The sequence below is a fragment of the Neomonachus schauinslandi genome, chromosome 10 (assembly GCF_002201575.2).
Source record: "Neomonachus schauinslandi chromosome 10, ASM220157v2, whole genome shotgun sequence".
In the NCBI taxonomy this organism is placed as follows: Eukaryota; Metazoa; Chordata; class Mammalia; order Carnivora; family Phocidae; genus Neomonachus; species Neomonachus schauinslandi.
In genome coordinates, this window is record NC_058412.1 from 6351401 (window position 1) to 6374951 (window position 23551).

At 41.9% G+C, this 23551-nt stretch overlaps 1 protein-coding gene across 1 annotated transcript in view; it reads right to left on the reverse strand.

Annotated features, from left to right (window-relative positions):
• MBOAT2 (membrane bound O-acyltransferase domain containing 2) overlaps positions 1-23551 on the reverse strand; it is a 116116-nt gene that overhangs the window by 18156 nt on the left and 74409 nt on the right. The window contains exons 4-6 of the mRNA XM_021697429.2: positions 14352-14447; positions 3689-3744; positions 2392-2446 (exon numbers count right to left, since the gene is read on the reverse strand). Of these exons, the coding sequence (XP_021553104.1) occupies positions 2392-2446; positions 3689-3744; positions 14352-14447 (207 nt within the window). The remainder of the gene's footprint in view (positions 1-2391; positions 2447-3688; positions 3745-14351; positions 14448-23551) is intronic.

The window sequence follows — 23551 nt, forward strand, 5'->3', positions numbered from 1 at the left end:
ACACATTACAAAGACCTCTGGCTGCTGAGTGGAAGGTAGACGGTGGAGGGAAAGAAGACAGAAATCTGAACCCTGCTGGGGAGGCTGTTCCAGTAGACCAAGCAGAGAGCGAGGGTCCAGCTGGAGTGGTCTCAGTGGGAATGGCGAGAAGCCAGTCAGATCAGGGACAGTCAGATGTCATGGTCACATGAGAGACAGGTCTCCAAGGGAGAGTGAACTTGCCAGTGAAGCAGATTTGCAGTAAGAACGCGTGAGTTTGCCCAAGTTTTCACCCTAAGGCACTAACTAGTGACAAATGGTGCCGCTGTGAACTGAGCGGGTAGTGGGCTGGGGAGAGGGAAGAGGGAGGCAGGACTCAGGAGTTCTATTTGGAACGTGTTCTATTTGAAATGCCAGCTCAGATCCACGCTGGGATGCTGAAATGACAGTTGGCTACAAGGCTGGAGCTCAGGAGACAGGTGGGAGGACAGTTACGAGACCTCAAATATGCAGGCAGTATTTAGGGGCAATGGACTGCATGTGACCCCCAGAGGAGATGGAGATGTCTAAGCGTGTGCCTCGGAGCCCACGAATATTTAGTGGTGAGCCTCGGAGCGGGGGGATTCAGCAAAGACAACAGAAGTAAACAGCCAGGGAGGCAAGAGGAAAACCAAGAGGGTGGGGTCCCGGAAGACGAGAGAGGAACATTTCAGGGACTGAATGGTCTGCTGGATCGGACGGTGCTGAGAGGCTGAGCTGCGTGCAAACCAAGGCTGACCACTTACACCCCCCGAGATTAAGGGTCCCCTTGAAGCATGCTATCAGACCAGCGGTGAGGACAAACCCGACTGCGGGGGCTTGAAGAGGGTGAGGACGGGGAGATGGTGACATACATCTTTCACAGAGTCTTGCTCTAAAGGCTGCAGAGTAATGGGGAGGGAGGTCGAAGGGGAAGTGAGGTAAAGGTGTGTCTCCTTTCAGCGGGAAAAGATGGGGAAAGGATGAGTGACTATGCAAGGGACGGGACAACCGAGGAAGCAAAAGCCTTCAGTTAAAGAGAAGCGGCTGGATTCAGTGAGAAGTGAGATGCTGGCCTCGGATTGGATGAGGGACAGTGAATCCTTGGTATGGGACAGAAAGAGGAGTATTTGTTACAGACACAGGCAGTCTGGCAGGTTTAGTGGTAGCAAAATGAAGTAGGGTTGCCTTTCTTTTCTCCAAGAATCAAACTTTGCTACCACCCTAAGTGAGTGCGGGGGAGGGAGTGCTGTAAGTCTGAGGAAGGAGCACACTAGAGCTCACGGCTGGGGGGGGCAGGGGGGGCGGGGGTGCGGAGCGGGGAGCGCACGGGACAGATGCAGCCAAACTCCTGGCAACACTAAGGCCATGATTCTAAGTTTGCGGTAACACACTCAAAACAGGTCCAATCTGCAATGAATGTTTTCCACTCTGCTTTCTTCCACTGTTTAGGTAGGCAGAGAGTCGAATTTAATAGGGTTTGGGGTTTTGCCAGGTGGGTGTGTGGGAGGGAAAGGCAGAAACGGGGGACTGAGTGTCTCTTAATGAGAGGTTTAGGGATGGGCGAAGGACGCCTAAAGATCACAGAACCCAGATCAAAGTAACCTCTCTGAGTATATTCAAATGTACACCTACTGATATGTAAATACTGACTATAGAGAATATCAAAATAGAATAATCTTAAAGATGGGGAAAATATTAGAAGATTCCCAAGACATGCTACCAAAAGGGTCTATCTACTATCACAAGCTTAACCTCATTCTTCCGACAGCCATGCATCTGTCTGTTCTAGATTTACCGAAAACAAGGGGCTTCCTAGGAATTTTTCTTTAGGTAAAATGATTCAATCTCTAATTATATTAGACTAAGATAGAGCCTTCCAAGAAATTAAGCTATTCCTTAGATTAGTCAACAAAGTACTATCATAAATGAAGTAGAAACCTACCCAGAATGAAATCCTCAAATAATATCAAGAAGATCTTACTGGTTCTTCATTATTTCAAAACATGGTATCTGTGTGTCGTATTAACATATCTTAGCCCAGTAACTGCCATCAAGTTATCGGTCTATAAACAAAAGCAGCGATTATCACTCATTACTACGTGGCAGACATGAAGACTGTCTTCAGAGAACTCAGAAAATCATAGGAGAGACAGAAAATTTAGTGATATCCACGTGGTACATTATATATCCAAGGTGCCATGGGAGCCTTAGAAGGGACAGGCAGCCTAGCCTAGCAAGATGTGGTGGCAGGGCGGTGTGTGGAGGGAGGAAAGTTGGTTTTCATGAAGTCAGTACCGCCAGCAGGATGAGTCAGCCTTAGCCATGAGAGTAAAGTGCGTCTGAGGCAGAGACCGCGCAAATCAAGGCAGGACACGACAAGAGAGCACGTACCTTACAGCTAACCCCCTCTGTGATGATGTCAGTTCTTCATCCTTTCGAAACATCCCTGAAAAATAAAAATAGGGACTTTTATCAATTATGGTTTCCTCCAAGAAAAGAATGGTGCTTTTCCCCATTCACACTTCCACCACTCTTCTCACTGGAAATTCAAGCTATAATCCCAATTTTGGAATAACCGATTCCTTTCTTTCTCATTGCAACACAGGTTTAATCACATCAAAGGACCACCATGTAACTCAACACATCTAGGTCTGTAGGAGAGAAACAACACATCAGGGCACAAATCCGACTCTTCTCTAGAGGAAATCATTATTAACTTAAAAATTCCAAAATCCTAGCATATTTTATAGCAAACACTATGACTTTCAAAAGGGGGCATTAAGATGTTTCTATTATTAGATGATTTAAATGACTAATCAGTATTATGGGCTACAAGCTCAACATAAAGCAAGGAGTGATTTCCTTATCTCTCGATGACTCTAAGGAATGAAAACTGTACTCATATACCTTCTCCATCCATTTCTTTACCTTCTCTCCCCAAAGAGGAGGACACGATTTACAATTACACATCACCTTATTAGATTCTAAGCCCAATTTAAAGACGAAAGGAGGACTAAATTAAGAGGCAAACAATATACTTAGAAATTATTTGTAGGTCTTCTGTAGTAGAGGGTACAGGATGGGTGATCTATATATACAGTAGGGCTAAAAGCCCTACTGTATATAGCTCCCTAGGCCACTACGAATGACGGGTCTGACAGGGATGCTCCTCCAGTCTGTGAAGAAACCAGAGTCAAACTCGTGACTCACAGCCCAGACTTTTAGGATTTCCTATGGCAAGGTGTCCATTCACTGAAGATATAAAATACGAATATATAAATATTTATGCTAAAAATATATGTCACTGTGTGTGTGTATATTATATATTAAGGGACAAGGGGCATGGGGAAAACATCAAATATTAATAAAAATGTAACACAGAGATGAAGCAGGGACTAATAACACTTGATTGAGATCAAATGTCTATTTCCTTTATATTTTAAATTGCCACTAATGTGGGTACTATGACAGGATCCCATTCTTTTACTCTGTTTTTGTCACTAGATCAAGTGTGAAATTGAGATTAAACACTGCAGAAAAATAAATACACTTTAACGTAGACAGAGTTAAAGATTCCCCTCTCTGACCTCCTTGAATACAGAGCAGAAAGTTAGGGTCATATCTCAGGTTAAAGTACATTTGAATAGGATTTCTTTCAGTGACGAAAGATTAATTTCTAAATTCTTACCATCATGAATTTCATAAGCCAAACTAGTGATCTTCTGGGTAATTATCATCATTGGGCTGTGACAAAATAAAAAAAAAAGTATTTGAAAGCAGAAACTTAAAATAATCCTTTATATATGAAAAACAGTTTATTCTGCTTATACAACTACAAAATGCTGACATTTTTTTAACATAAAAAAGATCTTGAACGGATTTCAAAGAGATAATCCAGGGGCTGCTGTGTTTGGGGAAGGTATAAGAGCTGAGGGATCCAGGCCTTCTCCCTTGCTTTAAAAAAAAAAGCAGGAAGGGAGGGAGGAAGGGAAGAAAAGAAAAGACAAGAGAAGGGAAGGGCAGGGAAGGAGGCAGGCACAGAGAGAGAGAGAGAGAGAGAGAAAGAGGGGGAGAAATGCCTGCTCAAGCTCCACCTGAGACCCTGCGGGAGCAGCGTCACCCGCCCCTCATTGGCGCCCTAGAACTCAAGGCCAGAGGAAGGAGCCCCCAGGCATCAGGCGTGGCCTGGGCTTCCTGATTCTGAGTTTTCAACATACCATGCTGCCTTTTGCCTCAGCTGACCTACAGGTGGAAAGTGAGTTGGGAAAAGGGGAATAGGTAGAAAATTAAAAGAGGTTGGGTGAGAAATGTAGAACAGAACAGGAGGGATGGGGGAGGAAGAAAGAGGACAGCTTGCTGTCCGGCTTGCTGGTCTGGGACCCCGGGACTAAGGGCCTGTGAGAGCCGCCCTTGACCTAAATCACCCTTCAAAGAGGGCTCTAAGTCATGCCACAATTAAGAAAATGGCAATCTTTTCTCCATATTTTATAATCTCTAACTGGATAGTTTGGAAAGGAAAAATAAATAAATCCACATTTTGAAAGCCACCAGGATATACATTTATCCTTTATTACGTTAGCTTACAGACATTCATGTTACAGAACAATTAATCACAAGGTATTTATTTATATTTTTGGAATTTCACTAAAACCGGGAAATCCTGTTTTGCCTACAGGTAGAGAGTGAGCGTCACCTGCTCGGAGTCCGCATGGCCCCCGTTGTGCAGGGAAGGCAAGGCGTTGGGGACAGGCCAGCCACGCCACCAGCAAGTGCAGGAGGAAGCTCAGACCCCACCACGGAGACCCGGTGTTCTTCCACCTGCCCCAGCGCTCAGAGCACGAGTGGTCAGTGTCCACTCCACCTCTGGCCAAACAGGAGCATCCTTCAACACGTAAAGAAAGGAGGACGCCATCAGGGGCCATGAGAACTTACGGCTCATTCTCCTCACCCAGCAGGCAAGATCTCTCTCTCTCTCTCACACACACACACACACACAACCTGTCCTGTCTGATGACAACTGCTCTCAAACTCGGTGCATGAGGGGGGAGATTCCCATTCGGTTCCCTTAAAAGTCAGTTCTTCCTTTTCTACCACTCGCTCTCAGGAAACGACCCCTCAGCCAACCCATCCTCCAGGCTGCTACGAATACCCAGCTGCCCTGTTAGCTTGCAGGATGTTTCACGGGCCTCTGAGGTTTGTAAAAACAATGATTCCCACTTCCCCGAGGGCAGAGAATCACTTTTCTCATCGTGCCTCATTCTCTTCACAGTTTAGTTCACCAAAGAATTATAAAATACTCTTCAGTTCTAAATTCTAATTCCCATTTTCCCTCAAAACATAATAAAAACGATATCAAATCATGGAGTTTATCCACTCAGTGACATACTAAACTGTTAGGTACATGTAAGATGCTCCATAAACGCACATATGTGCTTTCGGCGCGCACGCCCTTCATGGCCCGCGCGTCCCGGCAGCCGCAGGCAGTTCCTGTGCTATCAGGTGTGCGGCCACAGGACGGCTCCGAGAAGTGAGCTGGGCTGGGAGAACGGGCCGTGTGAGACCGTGCTGCTCCATCCGAGAACCACGCCCCCTCACAGGGATGGAAAGAAGGCAGGCAGCCGAGCTGAATGCTCCAGAGTCTTTCCAAATATTGCTCCGTCCACTTCGACCACTCTTTCTGGAACTGTTTTGCAAGGACAGCTCCTTCTTCAAGTCCCAGCTGTGAAGTCACTTCGTACTAGAGGCCCACTGGACAGCTCTGCCTCACGTAGGCCCTCAGCCACGATGCCCACACTTGTCCTTCATTTAACCTTAGCTTGTTTGCTTCCTTCCACATATTTTTAGGTTCATGGGTGTTTCGTTGATCCAATTACACTGGCTGTTTTAAAATCTCTCTCCTTTCTAGAAAGTCCATGAGGTAAGGAACAGTCTTTTTCACTACTGAATCCCCAGAGCCTAGCCCAAGATATGTGCTAAATACATATTTTTAAAATGCCAAATACATGGATTCTTCTAAGTGTCCAGTCAAGATCTCTTACTCCTTCTACAGGTTGATCATACTCCCTCCCGCCTGTCCATTTTCATCTGTGCTTGAAAGCACTTACCATACTGTTTTGTAATTTTTTGGTTTACTTTCCTGTCACCGCAAAAGTCATGGGCTACTGAACACCAGGAACACTGTCTTATTTATCTCTGCACCTTTGATGCTTGGCATACACATGGGCTCAGAGAACCAACTGGTTTGCAAAAACATCTCAACATCATTTTGTTTCCTTTACTGGTGATCATTAGCCCTGAATGTTCCCTTTGTTGTTGTTGCTTTTTTAAGATTTTATTTTTTATTTGACAGAGAGAGACACAGCGAGAGAGGGAACACAAGCAGGGGGAGTGGGAGAGGGAGAAGCAGGCTTCCCACGGAGCAGGGAGCCCGATACGGGACTCGATCCCAGGACCCTGGGATCATGACCTGAGCCGAAGGCAGATGCCCAAAGACTGAGTCATCCAGGTGCCCCTCCTTTTGGTTTTAAATGGCTGGCAATTCTGCTGCCTCTGGTCCAACCTGTCATGGGGTGGGGGCAGGGGGTGGCAAATGTGAGAGTAAAATGCTAGAAGGCAGAATTACTACAGAGAGACTCTGAAGGAGTAAGTTATAAATGAAAATAAGATAGTACTACAGTAAAGGGTTCAGTAAGGCACAAATAGATTAATGAGAGCTCAGAAAAGTAAACCAGAGGGGAAAATGGACAGATGAATCCAACACAGGCATGTGCAAGACCAGAAAACAACAGAGTGATGGGGAAGGAGAACCAATCTCACCTCACTACAGCCAAACCCAGGGTGCGAAGAAAACATTTCTAAATGAAAACAACTCCACTGTTCTCAAAGAGATTACCTGCAGTGGTTCTTCACAGTGAATTTTGTTCCTAAATACTTGTTTCAGTGACTCAGACATTATTTCACTTGTACTTTTACTGACATTTTAACTACCTGTTGACTTTGCATCTGGCGGAGCCTGCAATAGCTAATCACTTCCCGGGTTCTAGAAAGTCTGCGATCACTTAATGTGAATCAGAGAGGCCCTCTGACTTCCCCCAAGGTGGAGTCTGAGGGATGGAGGAGGGAGAGAAGGTGGAGGGCTTCAGAACCTCCACCGAGTACGCTCTGGGCTGCGGACAGAGCCACCTGTACCTTCTACATGACAACATCACCGTATTTGGGTGGAACGACACGTATTTACTCCTGCTGGCACTCTGCTAGGAATGTGGGAAAATATGGAATCTAACTGTTCAAAATAAATACTTCAATTGATGAAATAGTTTCAGGTAATATTTTTAAAAAGCCTATCTGATGTAAAGAACTAAAAGCTCTACACTTCTTAAAACTTAAAAGGATGCAAAAGTTAAAAATCATTTATATGCATTTTTTTGTCTCTACAAATAATGAGAGTAATAGGATTTAGTTAGAAAATGAATACCGGGTGATGGGTATCAAGGACAGCACGTGATGTGATGAGCACTGGGTATTATACACAACTAATGAATCGCTGAACACTACATCAAAAACAAATGATGTACTATATGTTGGCTAATTGAACATAATAAAAAAAAGAAAGAAAGAAAATGAATGCTAAGAAGAATAGTCACTTTCTTAATTGTCCATCATCTCTAGGAGATGCTGACTCTAAAGCCATCTGCATACGAATGTGACAAAGCAACGGCAAGCACCTGCCAGGTCAAAGGTCAGTTTGCCACCAGGGTATAAGTCACCTGACAATAGAGACGCACTGTCAATTCTCCCCCGTAGTCATCGCTTTCCTCCACAAACAGCAAAAACCCCTGCAGCCAAACAAGCCCCACACACCGAACGCCAAAGAATACACAGGGAGACATGATGGAAAGGGCATGGGTTTCTGAGCCACGCTCATTCGTTCACCTTACTCCCTCATTCAGAAACAGGTGTTCAACAAGCACCTACAATAAACCAGGTGCTGGAGACACAACCGTGCGCAAGATGAAGGTCTCGCCGCCACAGACCTCACAATGGACCGGACAGAGAGAGATGAGAAAGGAATAAACAGGTAAATGCCTCGTATACCAGATGCTGCTGAGCGCGGAGCACAGGAACGAAGCAGGGCTGGGGAAGAGGGAGTGTCCACACAGGGTGATAATTGGCCTCACCCTGAGGGTGACATTTCAAGCGAGAACAAGGCAAAGAGCAGCTTGTGGAGGTTAAGAACATCCAGGAAGGGAGAAAAGCAGTTCAACGGCCCTCAGGCAGAAATGTGCCTGGCCCAGGCGGAGATGGGACTGGAGCAGGTGTGGAGGGGAGACACGGGCAGAAGCTGGAGACAGGCAGAAGAGGGTGACAGCACGTGCAGTCTGACGTGGAGCCCGGCTGTCGTCAGAAGGTAAAGATGACAGCATCTGATGACGATCTGACAATGGACTGCATGCAGGGTTTGAGATCCGAGGCCGCCAAGGTTTCTGACCAGAGCAACTACCAAGAAGGACGGAGGCAGCTGAGAAGGAGCGCAGGAGGGGCAGGGGAGGGGAGGCAGGGAGTCTGTTTTGGGCATGTCCAGTGTGAGGTGCCTCCTGGACCACTAGGTGGAGGTGCGGGTGGGGACCAGGCAGCCAGCCACATAAATCCGAAAACTCCACCCAAATCCTGCCCCCGCCAGCAATCCCTTGTGGGAGACTCAGAAACTATTTCACTTTTCCCCCCAAATTATTATCTAAAAAATCGAGGTAATGATGCCACTGTGTAGATTAAATAAAGTAGCAATATGACAAATACCTCGAACAGTATCTGAGACACAGCAAATGTCTGATAAAACCTTCTTTTAATAAATATTGGAATTGCTACTAGGCATCAAGCACTGAAGGACATGATAATTAGATGTAAAGTGTGGTCTCTGGAGAGGCTTTCTCACTAAAACAGGAGATAAACAGGTATGTGAATAACCGTAGAAAAAAGTGTTAAAAGCCAAAGGAGACATTTGAAGGTATGTGTGCAGAGATGAGAGAAACTTCAAACCGAAGGGAAAACCTGGAGTCGGAGTCATATTCCCTGGGCCTGTATAAGGTGCACGGATGGCTGGCCCGCGAGGGTGCCCCGAGCAGAGGGAACGGGCTGGGCAACAGTCCAGAGAGGAGAGCAGGGCCACGAGGCTGCAGCATCAGACAGCGAGGAAGACAGGCAGTCGGTGGGGGCTGAGAGGCAGGGCCAGGCATACCCTGTGGGGGGCTCAGAGCCTTTAGAAAACTGCAGACCTCCGATAAAGATCATTATAGCCCACTGCTTTGTGAGCGACAGAAGAGCGGAAAAGGCTTAGGGAGGGTGGAAGCCAGATCATTCAAGCCATAGAGTAGCCTGTTTGCTCTTGGTAACCTGACCTACGTTAGTAGGAGCCAGACAGAAGGTCTCCTCTCACCAAATGTAGGTCAAGGTGTGGGAGACACTCCCTTGGGATGAAACAGGATCGACGGAACATTAAGGTTCAGCAGTTGAATAATTTACATCCATCCCACTTACAACACAGTTAGTGGGCTCCGTGTGACAGGACGGTGATGAGAGCGGGGGCCTTCTAGAACTTAGCACAGAGCAGAGAGACATCTACAATTAGACTCTCGACTTGAGCAAGGCTTTCCAAAAGGATTACATGCAGGGCACCTGGCTGGCTCAGCGGATTGAGGGTCCAACTCTTGATTTCAGCTAGGTCATGATCTCGGGATTGTGAGATGGAGCCCCGCTTTGGGCTCTGTGCTGGGCATGGAACCTGCTGATCTCTCTCTCCCTCTGCCTCTGCCCGCCCCCCCCCCAAATAAAAACAAAACTTAAAAAAAGGAATGCATGTGACAATCACACCTGTAGCTTTTAGACCCATGGTCTGTCCCTTATGCTGGACAGGACTGTCACCTACAAAAGTACTTTGCACCTAGCAAAATGTATAGCATGTACTCAATACTCAATACTCCTAGCTGAATGGACACAGGAGTAAGCAGTAATAAAATGTTTGCTGAGGATCTGGTACTATGTGGTTAGCTATCAAACATATCCTTAATTTGAATGGAAAATTATGTCATGAACATCTCTTGGATGCACTAAGCTATCCCTCAGCACAACAAAAATTGACATACTCTAATCAGAACTCATTACCTTCCTGCCAAAAAAAAATCTGTTCTCGCTTCCACGTACAAGTTATCTTCAAAGAAGGCAAGCATTTACCTTTCTTCTGTCTCAACACCATTTACTGAATAATCAAGAAGGGCTTTCCCCACTGGATCTATAATCCCACCGTTTTTATTCTGTACCTTTATTTCTCAGATCCCATGAGTATGTTTCTCTTCCCTGGCTTCATGGCTTTGTCTATTCCTGTGTCAGTCTTGTAACATTTAAGCGCCTGCTACTTGACAAACAGTAGTGTGTTTTATACTGAAATTGCTATTCTCGAGCACTTACACTTCTAGAGAAATTTTTCAGCTCATCTCATTTCCCTCAAAACCCTACCTTGAGCAGCATGACACCTACAGATTAACTTGAGAGGAATTACCATCTTTATAATACTGAATTTTACCATCTATATAACAAGATGTTTCTCCAGTTAATGTTCTTTTATAACCTACAGTAAAGTTTTATAGTTTTCTACACAGAGGTCCTGTGCGTTTCTTTTTACATGTATTCCTAGACATATCATAGTTTTTAACTGCTTGTGAAACTAGGATCCTTTCTCTATATTTGCTAACTGGTTATTGCTGATATAAAGGGAAGCTACTTAATTATTTTACACTTCTTCTGTATCTATTTTCTGAGGCTAGCATGAAAGTCGAGACTTCAGTAGCTTTTCAACCTTTCTGCGAAAAGAAACTTCTATTAAGCACTGAGTCCCTTAGCGGCACCTGGGTGGCTCAGTGGGTGAACCGTCTGCCTTCCGCTCAGGTCCTGATCTCAGGGTCCTGGGATCTAGCCCTGCATCAGGCTCCCGGCTCAGCAGGGAGTCTGCTTCTCCCTCTGCCCCACCCCCCACCCCACCCCCGCTTGTGCATTCTCTCAAATAAATTTGTAAAAAAAAAAAAGTGAGTCCCTTTTATCTGATCAACATTTTAAACATATCTTGAACTCATGCCTAACTACACACACACACACACACGCACACACGCACATGCACACACAGTCATACTCACACACAATATCAGCTTCCCGTGCCTCATGCAAGTAAGATTGCCCCGTACAAAAGAGCTCCCATGTGATTCCTCAGCAAGAGCCCAGCTTCACTTCCTGTGCTGCCAAATTCAGGGCAGCATGAGCTCTTAGGACAAAGGATGGTTCACTGTATTCAACTCTACCTTCTGCAGACATCCAGCATTTTGGATATTTACCCTCATTAGGATCAAGTTACGATCTTTTCTGCTCACGTGTTAAACACACTCAAGACTTCTAAATGCCTAAATATTTCTTAGGGAAAGAGTCTGCCTCTAGATGGCTTCTTTTCTGTCCTGTGTCCAGTTAAGAAAAAAAAGAGTCCTTCAAATTCTGCCAGATGGCCTCCTTCAGCTAATTTGTCTCTGCCTAATCTTTATCAGTTTACTGCTGATGGTCAAATGTTTCCTCCTAAGGGATAAACATTACACATTACACTGGGAGTTTTTTTATCAGGTTGTCCATCTTTAACATGCTATGTTGTTTTTCTTCCACATACTTAAACATTTTAAATTATATTTAAATATTGAAATGAAATTTTAAATTTCAGCAGCAAAATACTTAAAGCCATGTCATATAAAGCTATTTTTAAACATGCGTCTTGCTCTTCCGGCAAACTGCCCTCTAATTTGTGGGCCACGTACTCTTTTCCAATAGGATGTGAGCAGCAGTGGTGAGGAGGCATGCCCTCCCTTTGCTCATCAACATAATCACGAGGATTCCAGAGATGCTGGAGGAGGTGAAGCCCTGAGAAAGAAGCTTCCCTAAATGCGTGTGTGAAGCAAAGGGTCCCTCCTTAGAGGACTGCCACGTGACTGAGAAATAAACATGTGTTATGCTGAGCCACTGAAACTGTGTTGTTTCAACAGCAGTTGGCCTATCCCCAGCTAGAGAGTAGTAGTAAACAAGAGTTTAGAATGTCAGGTAAGAGAAATAAGAAAGGTAACAACTGAGATCAAACCAAAGGCGGGGTGGTGAGGGCCCAGCAAACAGTGCGTCACGCAAATCCGTACTCACGCCGACCGCACCCGTGACTTCAATTTAGCGACATTGGATTACTTTTTAAATCTGGCAGTTTAAAAATATAAGCAGCACGATATTTTTTAAATGAAGTAGTATGTGGAATCCCAAATATAAGCTAGAGACACAGAGCAGTTGTGGCTGAAGTAAGACTGGAGGGCAGAGCCTTGCCTGCTTAGCGCCCCTGGTACGTGGCTACAGTATCCGAGCACTCAAGAAGGCAATTTGAAAATTCATGACTTTACAGTATTAACTTCCAGATGCTCATGTTAACATTTCTGTTATCAACATGCATAAACTGAATTTGTCAAGAGTATTCTTTTTGTTTCTATTTCATACCAAATGCTTAATTCATTTCTAAATTCATTATAACGCAAACACTAAAGCTATGATGTCATCTCTTAGATTGCACAGCTTCGCCCACATTGCTCAGGTTGTTCTGCATTGTTTGTTATTCTCCTCCCCCATTCTTCTCACTGTATTGTCTTTCTTCTTTACTAAGGTATTATTATTATTGATTCAGTAAGTGTTTATTTAATGCCACTATGTGCTAAGCACGAAGGATACCCCGATGAACAAGACCAGTAGGGCAACTGCTCCCAGGAAGCTTAAACTAAGTGATCTTGACTCTTGTAAGCATTCACAACTAGTTCCTACTTTCATTATACCCTAACGACAACATGCGACCTGGCTGACGTCTTCAAGTTCTGAAGATTTTCAGTAGCCCAACATATTTAGTGATCCTGCCTATTAGCTCTTTTCCTGCAAGAATATCTATTATTTATAAGCTAGATCACCAGCATCTATTCTCCTTTTCTGAATTCCAGATATATTTCTCTATTCTACTCAACATATCGCTAATTTAACTAGTTTTTTTAGTATATTTTATCAGTTCGTTTTGGCTTGGTTTTGTTTGTTCTTTTGTATGCAACCTCCTTTCATCCAAATCCGTTTTTAAGTCAGTTTTAAAAAAATAAAATCTACTTGAATCCCATTAAGGAGAAAAAAATTTCATCTTCTAAAATTCTCTTGTTTCATAGCAGTAATTCTTCTTTAAGCTCATACAACTTTGGTCCATTTTTAATGTTGAATTAACTGTTTTTCATAGATGCCATGATATACTTTATTTTTTCCACTTTGCTTATCCTTAGCAGAGGTCCCTTTAGAAAGATGGTGAGCACGTTGGTCCTTAGGGACTTGGACTACATTTATCTTGGAGCAGACATTTAATCAGTTTTGTTACAGGACAAAGAGTACCACAGAGGAACTACCTCCCTTTTGAAGGAACAAAAAGGCAAAAGTTATTTCCACAACTTAGTTGAATACTAGACATAAGAATATAGAACATTCCATAAAAGTGAAATGCATACAAGTAAAATACATACTCAAGTGTCTTCTCTAGGAAATTCAGAAGACAAGGTGAGGCCAAGGACCTCTGGTCCAAAAAAAAAATCTCGGGGTATTAAGAAGCAAGAAGAAGTGACCAGAGCTTATACAGAAGCTGGTGAATGACTATACAAAAGAGGCTCAGGAGAACAAAGAAAGAAACAGAGAGTCAAGGACAGACTCCAAGGGGCTGGTTTTCAATAGTTACAACTGATGACAGAAATTTCCATGAAATTAGAGAATGCTTCCATTATCAGAATGCCATACAACAAATTTAATTGCTACATATTTAGAAATTGTATATAAGTCAACTTAAAAGGACAGGTTATTTTTGTGACTTATACAGCACCATAAAAGACCACGTTACAAGAAGAAAACATCTAAATTTGGGGCGCCTGCTTGGCTATATCGGTTAAGCATCTGACTCTTGATTTCAGCTCAGGTTATGATCTCAGGGTCGTGAGATCAAGCCCCGAGTCAGGCTCCTCACCCAGTGGGGAGTCTGCTGGATATTCTCTCTCTCTCTCTCTCCCCCTCTGCCCCACCCCCCACTCGTGCTCACTTTCTTGCGTGCACTCTCTCAAATAATCTTTAAAAAAAAAGAAAATGTCTAAATTCATAGAATTTTCAACTAAAACATCTGTCGATCACTTTTCATTTTAACTACTAAATGCACCATATGTTGTCCTTTCATCAACATGTTAGAATAGATAAAACAGGCTACTGAGTCAAAGTGTTACTCTTACCCTGAAAAATCAGCAGAGTATTGTCCATAATCAAAGATATAGACTCTAGTGATTTGGCACACTGTGAGGTATCCCAAAGCAAACACAAAACAGTATCTGGAAAACAAAAATAAACTAGATTAGTGAAAATAAAAGATTCATTTTGTTAAAAAATACATTTTAAAGTAATTTATTAACCATGATTCAAAATTTAAATGGTTCAAAAATTAAATATTTCCAGATCTATTCCACAAATAGCTTTCTTCAATAAACCGTAAAAACTCTTTACTAGTATCTACTTTACTTTTGTAAATTTTGTACCATCTTCAATGGTAGATGCATCTAATTACTGCTTTTATTAATTTTTTCCTTCTGAAAGACCTCCATGAACCAAATTATATATATGAAAGTCATATTCACAAGTATAAAACTGTGAGTACTGGTATTTCTATTTTTTTTTTTTTTAGAAAACACAATTTGGCCCAAAAATATTTGGGCCAAATAAATTATACATTAAACAAATTCTTAATAGGATTTTAAAAACTTGTTCTCAACATTATAAAATCATTCATCCTTAGTGTGGATCAGGTGGCATTTGCTCACATTTTATAGGTGTGAACATTTAGTGATTTTCACATTCTCAAGGTGCTTGGGACAGAGTTACAATAATTAAACACATAGTATGGAAAAGAATTTACGTATCAATATGAAAAGAACAGAAACAGATTCTAGAACACATAACACTGCACAGGATGAAGGTTGAATTGCAAATGAGCAGGGAGAGATTATCATCTAAACAGTTAACAATATAATTCTAGATAGACTAAAGAACTACTGTCAGCAGAAAAACCAGAACACACAGGATATGTGGATAAATATCCAGACATTCTCAAATTGGGGAAGGACTTTCTAAACATTGATCACATCGAAGAAATCAATAGGAAAAACTCAATATATTTGGTTACTTTAAAATCTTAAGTTTCCTGCATAGGCAATTTCAGGTGGTTTTATGAAAGAAATCTTTTAAACTTGGGGCGCCTGGGTGGCTCAGTCAGTTGAGCGTCTGACTCTTGATTTCAGCTCAGGTCATGATCTCAAGGTCCTGGGTGTGAGCCCCGCGTTGGGCTCTGTGCTCAGCGAGGACTCTGCTAGAGGATTCTGTTTCCCTTTTCCTCTGCCCCTCCTGACTCGCCATGTGTACACTCTCTCTCTCAGATAAATATTTTTTTTAAAAAAGAAATCTTTTAAACTTTAGACAAATAGGTAATTTTGATCTACTTGAATTATTCCTGGGGAGGGGGGTGGAAGGAGGATAGCTTCCTAATTCAAATGTTTTACAAAACTAATATACTCCTGATAACTGTATCTGACAAAATAGCACACATGCATACTCACACACAGAGTGCTGACAAATCAAACTTAAAATAATGTCTAAAAATCATGTGGCTGACTGTGTTTCCCAAGGATGACCACAACAATATCTCCCATTTCATATGCTCTTCTATAACCCTACCTTCTGCTCCCCTCATTACGAACAAGAGTCTATTTCTCTATCCACTTTGAATCTGGGTTGGCCTTCCAGCTCCTCTGACCAGTAGGTTACGGCAGAAGTAATACTTTGCTAGTTCCAGGCATAGCCATAATTAGCCTGGCACTTTCTACTTCTTGCCTTTTGGAAGTTGATTGTCATGAAAGAAGTGTGACTATCCTGAGACCACCACATGGAGAGGCTCTGGAGGATGAGACACCATGCAGAAGAGAGTGAGACAGACAGACACCAAATCGTAAGACGTGTGAGTGAAGAAGTTGATGCCATATCAAAAAGAGACGATCTATCCAGTTGAGCCCTTTCTGAATTCCTGACCCACAAAATTATTAGGAAAATAATATACCTATTTGTTTTAGGCCAACACAGTTTGGTGGAGTGGTAGAATCAGAACAGAATTTGGTAAGTGAAAATGGGGTGCTACCATAATAAAAATCTGGAACACAGAGCACAGGCTTGAGGACTGGGTGCAGATGGGAAGTGTAAAGGCCTTAAGGAGATTGCTAGTGAAGATCTGAAGGGCAGTAAGGAAATTGTCACTGGAAGCTACAGAAATTGGCTAACACTGCTGCTCAATCCAACATGGAAAACAGAACACATACCACTAAAAGTGCCAACTGGTTCCTTCCAGATGCATACAATAAGGTATGGATATAAAGAGATGAACTAAAAATGAGCAGTATTCAGGTTTTTAGCAGAATTTAGAAAAAAAAGAGAGCTCAGGATAATCTTTCCAGTCCCAAAATACTCTCAAAGATTTCACAGTAAAGATGAAGTGAAGAGTATTCTTTAATGATACCTCAGAAGATGTAAGGGCACATCTTTAGAGGACCTCTCAGAAAAAAAACAACAGTTTCCAAGAATCTTAAGGTTATGCCTCTTAGACTCTCTGCTAGACAAGAACGTTTTCAAGAACCTGGAGGATGCTGTCCCACCGCACTTTCAGACCACAGTAAAAGAAGATGGTCTAAAAGAGGCCGTGGGTGTGGCTTCTGTCTAATGCAGGAGATTCAGAGACATAGGAAGCCCACATGAGTCTTTAAGAGAATTATATGAGACTGGATGGAAAGGGAGAAGCAGTTCAAAATGAAGAGATCTTTCTGTCCCCAATTATCTACTGGTAGGTAGCAGGCTAAGAAAGCTGTTCAACCACAAAATCTGGCCATTTCTTGTATAAAAGGATAGCTCAGGGTGCACAGAAAGAGCCACAGAGAACAACTCACAGGGATGAGGTGGGGCACTACTCAAGGAACGGGTAAGAGGTGTCCATCTGGACTTCACAATTGCTATGGACCAGAGATTGCTAAGAGACTTACATTCCTCTCCTCTCTTAACAGAAAGATCTACTACAATTACCCTCTCACTGTTCACCGTTGTATATTGGCTACTGGGTGGAAGGAGACAAAAACTTCCCCATTGGTCCTCACACGAAGAAAAGCTTAATTTGAGGAACCACACTGAAGAAGCCTCATCCACAGTAGACCCAACTTAGATGAACAGATGGAGGTGTCAAGCTGGATGCAATAAGGAGGTGACACTCTGGGGGTCTTGGGAGGAAGAGAGAATATTTTTATGCAGGACGTATGTATATTGTGGGGGCCAAAGGACTGTCTCCAAATTGCTGCCCCCAGTAAAAACCCTACTGCACATGTAGCTCCAAACAGCAAGAGATGGAATACAATCCTCTTCCCCTTGGAAGGAGCTGGACTTAAGAACTTGGTTTACCGACAGAATATAATGGAAATGACTTCCTGAAACTTCAAGGCCCCAGTCGTAAGAAGTCTTGCAGCTTCCTCCATTTCATTCTTGAAATGCTTGTCCTTAGCATACTCTGAGCCCAGCCATCACACGTGAGCAGACCAAGCCCGCACGGAGAGGTAACAGTCCCAGTCAACAATCCCAGCTGATCTCCCAGCCAACAGTCAACTTCGACTGAAGGGAACCATCTTGGATGTCAAGCAGTCAAGCTTTCAAATGACCACAGCCCCAGCCAACATGCAATAGCACCCGCATAAGTCCTTGAGCAAAGATTGTCCAGCCAAGTCTAGCCAACACACAGAACCATGAAAAACAATAATAAACTGCCGTGAAGCCACCGAGTTTGAGCGGTTTGTCATGCTGCAAAAGATAACCAAAATAATTCCTTAGTAAAAAGTTTAGCGTACTACAACTAATGGTAATTTAAAATAAAATATCTTGATCAGGTAGGGCTTATTTGATAAATGCAGGTATGAGTCACTATAAAAGGACTAGTGATTATCTATCATCATAGTGATGTACCAAAGGGAAAAACAGTTATAGTCAATACAGAGAACGCCATCTAATAAAATTTAACAATGTTTCCATGTAAGAATTAGAACTCTCAGCAAACTAAGAGAGAAGGATGCGTTCTTAACATATAAAAAAAATTGTCAGAACACTCGGTACTTTGTCAGCCCTGAGACACTACTAAATCCTGGGGAAAAGCATATGGAAGTTTCTGAAGTGGGAAAGAAGTAGGATATGTGTTAGTTTGGATGAACTTAATCTTAGACTTACTCTGAAAATTCAAATAACATAAAGTCCACTCTTCTCAAATTAATCTCTAAATATAACATCATAATCCCAATCAAAATCCTAACAATACTTCCAGCGGAACCTGACCAACTGACTTTCAAGGTCTCCTGGAAAACTAAACAAACATATGATGAGGAGGACTTGCCCAATCCCTGCAGATAAAAGAACATGTCACAGTGATTTATAATGTAGTATTGTTTCATAAACAGATCAAAAGATTAACCAAACAGAGAAGAAGATTCAAAAAAAGACTCATCCAACTGCAAGTTTTTGTTTATTAAAAGCTGGCATATGAAATTAGTGGGAGAAGGATGGATGACGTAAATGAGGTTTAAAAGCTCTCTTTTCAGAAATAAAAATAGTTTCCTGGTTCGCACTACACACACACATACAAAAATCCAGGTTAATGTAAAAAAAAAAGGACAATAAAAAGTACCAAAATAAAATACAGAGGAATATCCTCAAAATCCTGGCATGGGAAAATCCTCATAAGCATGACAAAAATTATAAATGCCATGAAGATAAAGTCTGACAAATATTTACCATATAAACACTGGAAATTTCTATAGGACAGATGACAGAAAATTAAATAACAGAAATTGTTTACTACATGTAGATTAATATCTTTAGTAAGAAAATTCCACAAATCAGTAAGAAAAGGATTAAGAAATCAAGTGAAAATGGATGAGAATGAGAATGAGTAAATAATAGAGTTAAAAAAAATTATAAAGTCAGACCATTTAGAAAAATAAATGAGGAGTGCCTGGCTGGCTCAGCTGGAGGAAAGGATGACTCTTGATCTCGGGGTCATGGGTTCGAGACCCATGTTGGGTGTAGAGATTACTAGAAAAAATAAACTTAAAAAAAGAAAAGAAAAGAGATTCAAGATAAGGAATGATCAGGAAATCATAATAATAATCCAGAAATGCATATTAGAATTAGGGGTACCTGGGTGGTTCAGTCAGTTAAGGGTCGACTCTTGGTTTCAGCTCAGGTCATGATCTCAGGTTGTGAGATCTAGCCCTGCGTTGGGCTCCACACTGGGCATGGAGTCCACTTGGGATTCTCTCTCTCTCCCTTTGCCCCTTCCCCACCCATGCCCTGGTCAAGTGCTCTAAATAAATAAATAGATAGATAAATAAAATGATAATACTTCTCCAATATCACTGGCAAAGTTTAAAAATAGGCAATATCCAGTTTGGGTAGGGAAAACAGGCATTCTCAAATGTGGTTGGTGGCGATGAAATTTTAAACAGCCCTTTTTTTGGTGAGTGATTTTGCAGTATACGTCAGAATTTGTACATACTCTTTGAGGGGCCAATTTCACTTTCTGGAGTCTATCCTAAAAAACAAAAATACTTACATATATTTACAAAGATCTACACATAGATACTCACTAAAGCACTGTATTTAATGGTGAACAGTATCTCCAATACGATATTAGTTAAAACAAGTGGAAATAATAAATAGAAAGCCCCACTATGGAATTCAGTAATAGTGAGTAAGGGACATCTATATGCACACACAACGAAGGTCAGTTAAGCAGAAAAAGTAAACTAAAGAATAATCCCATTTTAGGTACCAAAAACCTAAAGATACACAGATGTAACCACATATTATACACACATTTGTGTGTATATAAACATATACTGATATGTCATGGAAAAAGTTCTAGAACACAACTGTAGCAGACACTCTAGGTTGACTCACTCCGTGTGCACTTCTGTCTCCATTGTCCCCTGCTTTCCTCTACTATAGAGGTCAAAGAGCTAAATATTTAACGCCCAGCCTCTTGCAGCTAGAGGTGGCATGATGCACAGATCCTGCCTGTGACGCGTATGCAGAAGTCTGCTGAGGTTCCTGGAAAAGACTGAGATCTGTGCTGTCCGCTATGGTCTCCACTGGCAAGAGTGTTCCAGATCTAGTTCATACCAGCTCATGAAAGCTGTTAGTTTAAGAATTTTTGTAAACTGGTGGTTAAACACAGCCATTATTAAAAATTAAATGTGAACATAAAACAAAATAAATAGTATTACAAAGGCATTAAATATTCAAAACTCATCACTTCAATTCCTTCTTATCATCTGCTGTCTTCTGTGCTCTGGAGGCTATTCACAGGCATCTGCCTGATGGAATGCTCTAGAATGGTGAGCTACCAAGCATTTCTTCCCAAACCCATTCAGGGACTTCAAGTTAGTCACTTCAAGGCTACCAGGATAGAAGCATTTACACTATAAAAACTGGCAAACACTATAAACTTTCTTGATCATTTAAACCAAGGATCAACAAACTAAAGGCTGTAGACCAAACTCTGCTTACTGCCTGGTTTTGTAAGTAACGTCTTACTTGGCCACACCCATGCCCGTTTGGGTACACGTATCTGTGGCTTCCTCTGCCTTCCAACAGCATGGCTGAACGGCTGCAACAGCAACTGTAATGAGCCTCAAGGCCTAAAATATTTAGGGAAAGTTTACTGACCTGAAGTAGAATTAAAATGTTGAACAAAAAGACAGGGGGAAAATGATGAAGAAAATGCTAGTAATGAACATTAAACTTTTAAAAGGGTGTCATGACTACAGCCATTGTATTGAACAAGAAAGGAAGAGGAAATAGTCTCCCATTATGCAAAACCTATTACTGAGGCAGCAAAGAAGTTGCTCACACATGGACAGATGAGTGAAGTTCCAACATACATCTTCCTTGTCTGATTTCATCTTACTCATTAATATAAACAGAAATATCAACCAACATTCAAATTAGAACTGCCTTCATTTGTCCACGATATAAGCAACTTCTTTACTGAACTGGATGGTAACCATTTATTTGTAGTCTGATTTTGTCAAATCATGGATGAAGTGCAACCACAGGTGAGCCTTGTAAGAGTTTGGCAAAAATTAATGAAAGCATTCTGTAAGAATCGACTGGCTCTTTTTACAATTTACAATGAAGAGTACTGTATATTTCATTATTATTTGTAAATTATGTACTATCTTTCCATTGCATCAGTAAAATTTATAATAAATTTGCATATGTGTATTTATGCATCTTGTTTCCCCAGAAAGCCCGTTACTTGCTAACATTCCCAGCATATCACTGACTAGCCACATGTGGTTACGGAGCACTTGAAATGTGGCTAGTCGAAATTGAGATGTGTTATAGCTGTAAAATACACTCTGCTTTTTGAAGCCTTCACCAAGAATTTAAGATCTCTCATTAATATTTTTTATATGACTATATTTTGTAATGACAATGTTTTGGATATATTGGGTAAAATAAAATATATTCTTTTTTCCTTTTTAAACTGTTGAGTGTTGGAAAATGGAGAATTACATCTGTGGCTCACAATGTATTTCTAATGTATGGTGCTAGATAATTTTCCTGAAAACAAAAAAGGGGAGAGACAGCTTGTGTGGCTTTTCACACTTTTGAATTCTTTCTGCCCAGAAAACAGATCTAATGGTTGTTGTAGCAACCACCTTGCCCCCGTGAGGTGGCAAACAGGCTCAGATAGCACAAAAGAGCAAGAGAAGAGTCCTGCTTCTTTAATGACACAATGAGCTGCTGCATTGGCTCTGAACAACCTAATCCAGCAAGAATCCCAGGTGGTGATTTCTGTCCCCTATTATCTGCCACTGAAATGCATTTCAAGCTGATGGCAGAGCACATTTAACTTCTGTTGTTTTCTTCTGAGTTAGACTGCAGGGCGAGGTGACGGGGCAAGCCCGTGACTTTTCACACTCACAGATCAGCAGAAGAAAGCGGCATATGAGCCAGTACGTATGTGCCTGGTATTATCGTAAGGGCCATGCTCAAGGCGTGAGTTCCACTGAGTGCCTTCCAACAGAAAAATATACATGCAAATACACTCCAGACAGAACGGACCTCGATGTAAATAATGGCCCCATCACTCTTTATTATGCCTACCTGTGACAGTATAAGAGTTACTTTCAAAAGGCAGACACACAGGGATCCTGACGACCCTAGCTCGATCAACTGTGATCTTGTCCTTCTTGTAACTGCCTGATTTATGGGTAGGCATAAAACTTAGGTCTGGTCAGTGACACTTGACCCAGAGCGTCTGGAAAGTCTTTGCTCCTTCCTGAAGTGTAACTCTTGCTATCGTCATGTCTCTAAGTGCAGCGTCACCTTTAGCTTGTAAAAGGAGCCAGCCTATGGACAGTCAATACATTAGGATGGCAAAAGAGGAAAGTTAAGTAGAGCAAACAGTAGAGCTTTTTGATGCCCTGGTTAGCCTGGGTGGCTGAATTTGCCAAAATGAGCTGCCTTGCCTCATGGCTTCTTGCTTTGAGAGGTAAAGCTTTCTATACTGCTCACACCACTCTACCACCATGAGTTGGGATTTCTGCTGTTTGCAGCCCACAGCATCCTGATATAATTATTACTCATAACAAAATTAAAGCAACAGCATTTGAAGAACTCTAGAACAGAACATTTTCTTATTTGTTGAAAGTTGAATTACTGCCTCATTTCAAAAAGAGAAATCACATCTAAAATATTTATTCATTTAGATATCAGCTACAGAGTGGAGACTGTTCAGGAAAAAAAAAAGAGAGAGAGCTCAGGAACTATGGGATTAATGACCAGAAATGCTGAGGGGAAATGAAAAAGAATTCTTCCCAAATGAGGAAAACAGGTAACATCACCAAAAGGTTCAAAATCCTAATGAGAGCAAAGACAAAATCGAACAAATGAGTAATTGTTTTAACGTGCTGAAATCAAATTAAATTGTTCGCTTTTCCAAGATGCATGAGTTCAGATGACGTTGGTTTTCGCTCAGCTTCAGAAAAGCCTTGCACATCTGTATTCTAACTCACTGTCTTCTCCTTATTTTGCTTTTCCCTCTGTCTGTATTTTCCCAGACTCTGTTTGCTTATACTTTGGTCTTGAAATTAGGTACTTACAGTTAGTTGTGAAACCCTGAAACTTTGCTCTTCTCTTTCAAACACACTGTTGGCTAACCTGTAGTTTTTGCATTTCTATATAATATTTGAAACAGCTCTAAAAACACATGAACACTATAAAACAAAAAGCATATAAGCAAACAGGGTCTTGGAAAGAATACACAGGGGGGAAGGCAAAATAAGGAGAAAGTCAAGTC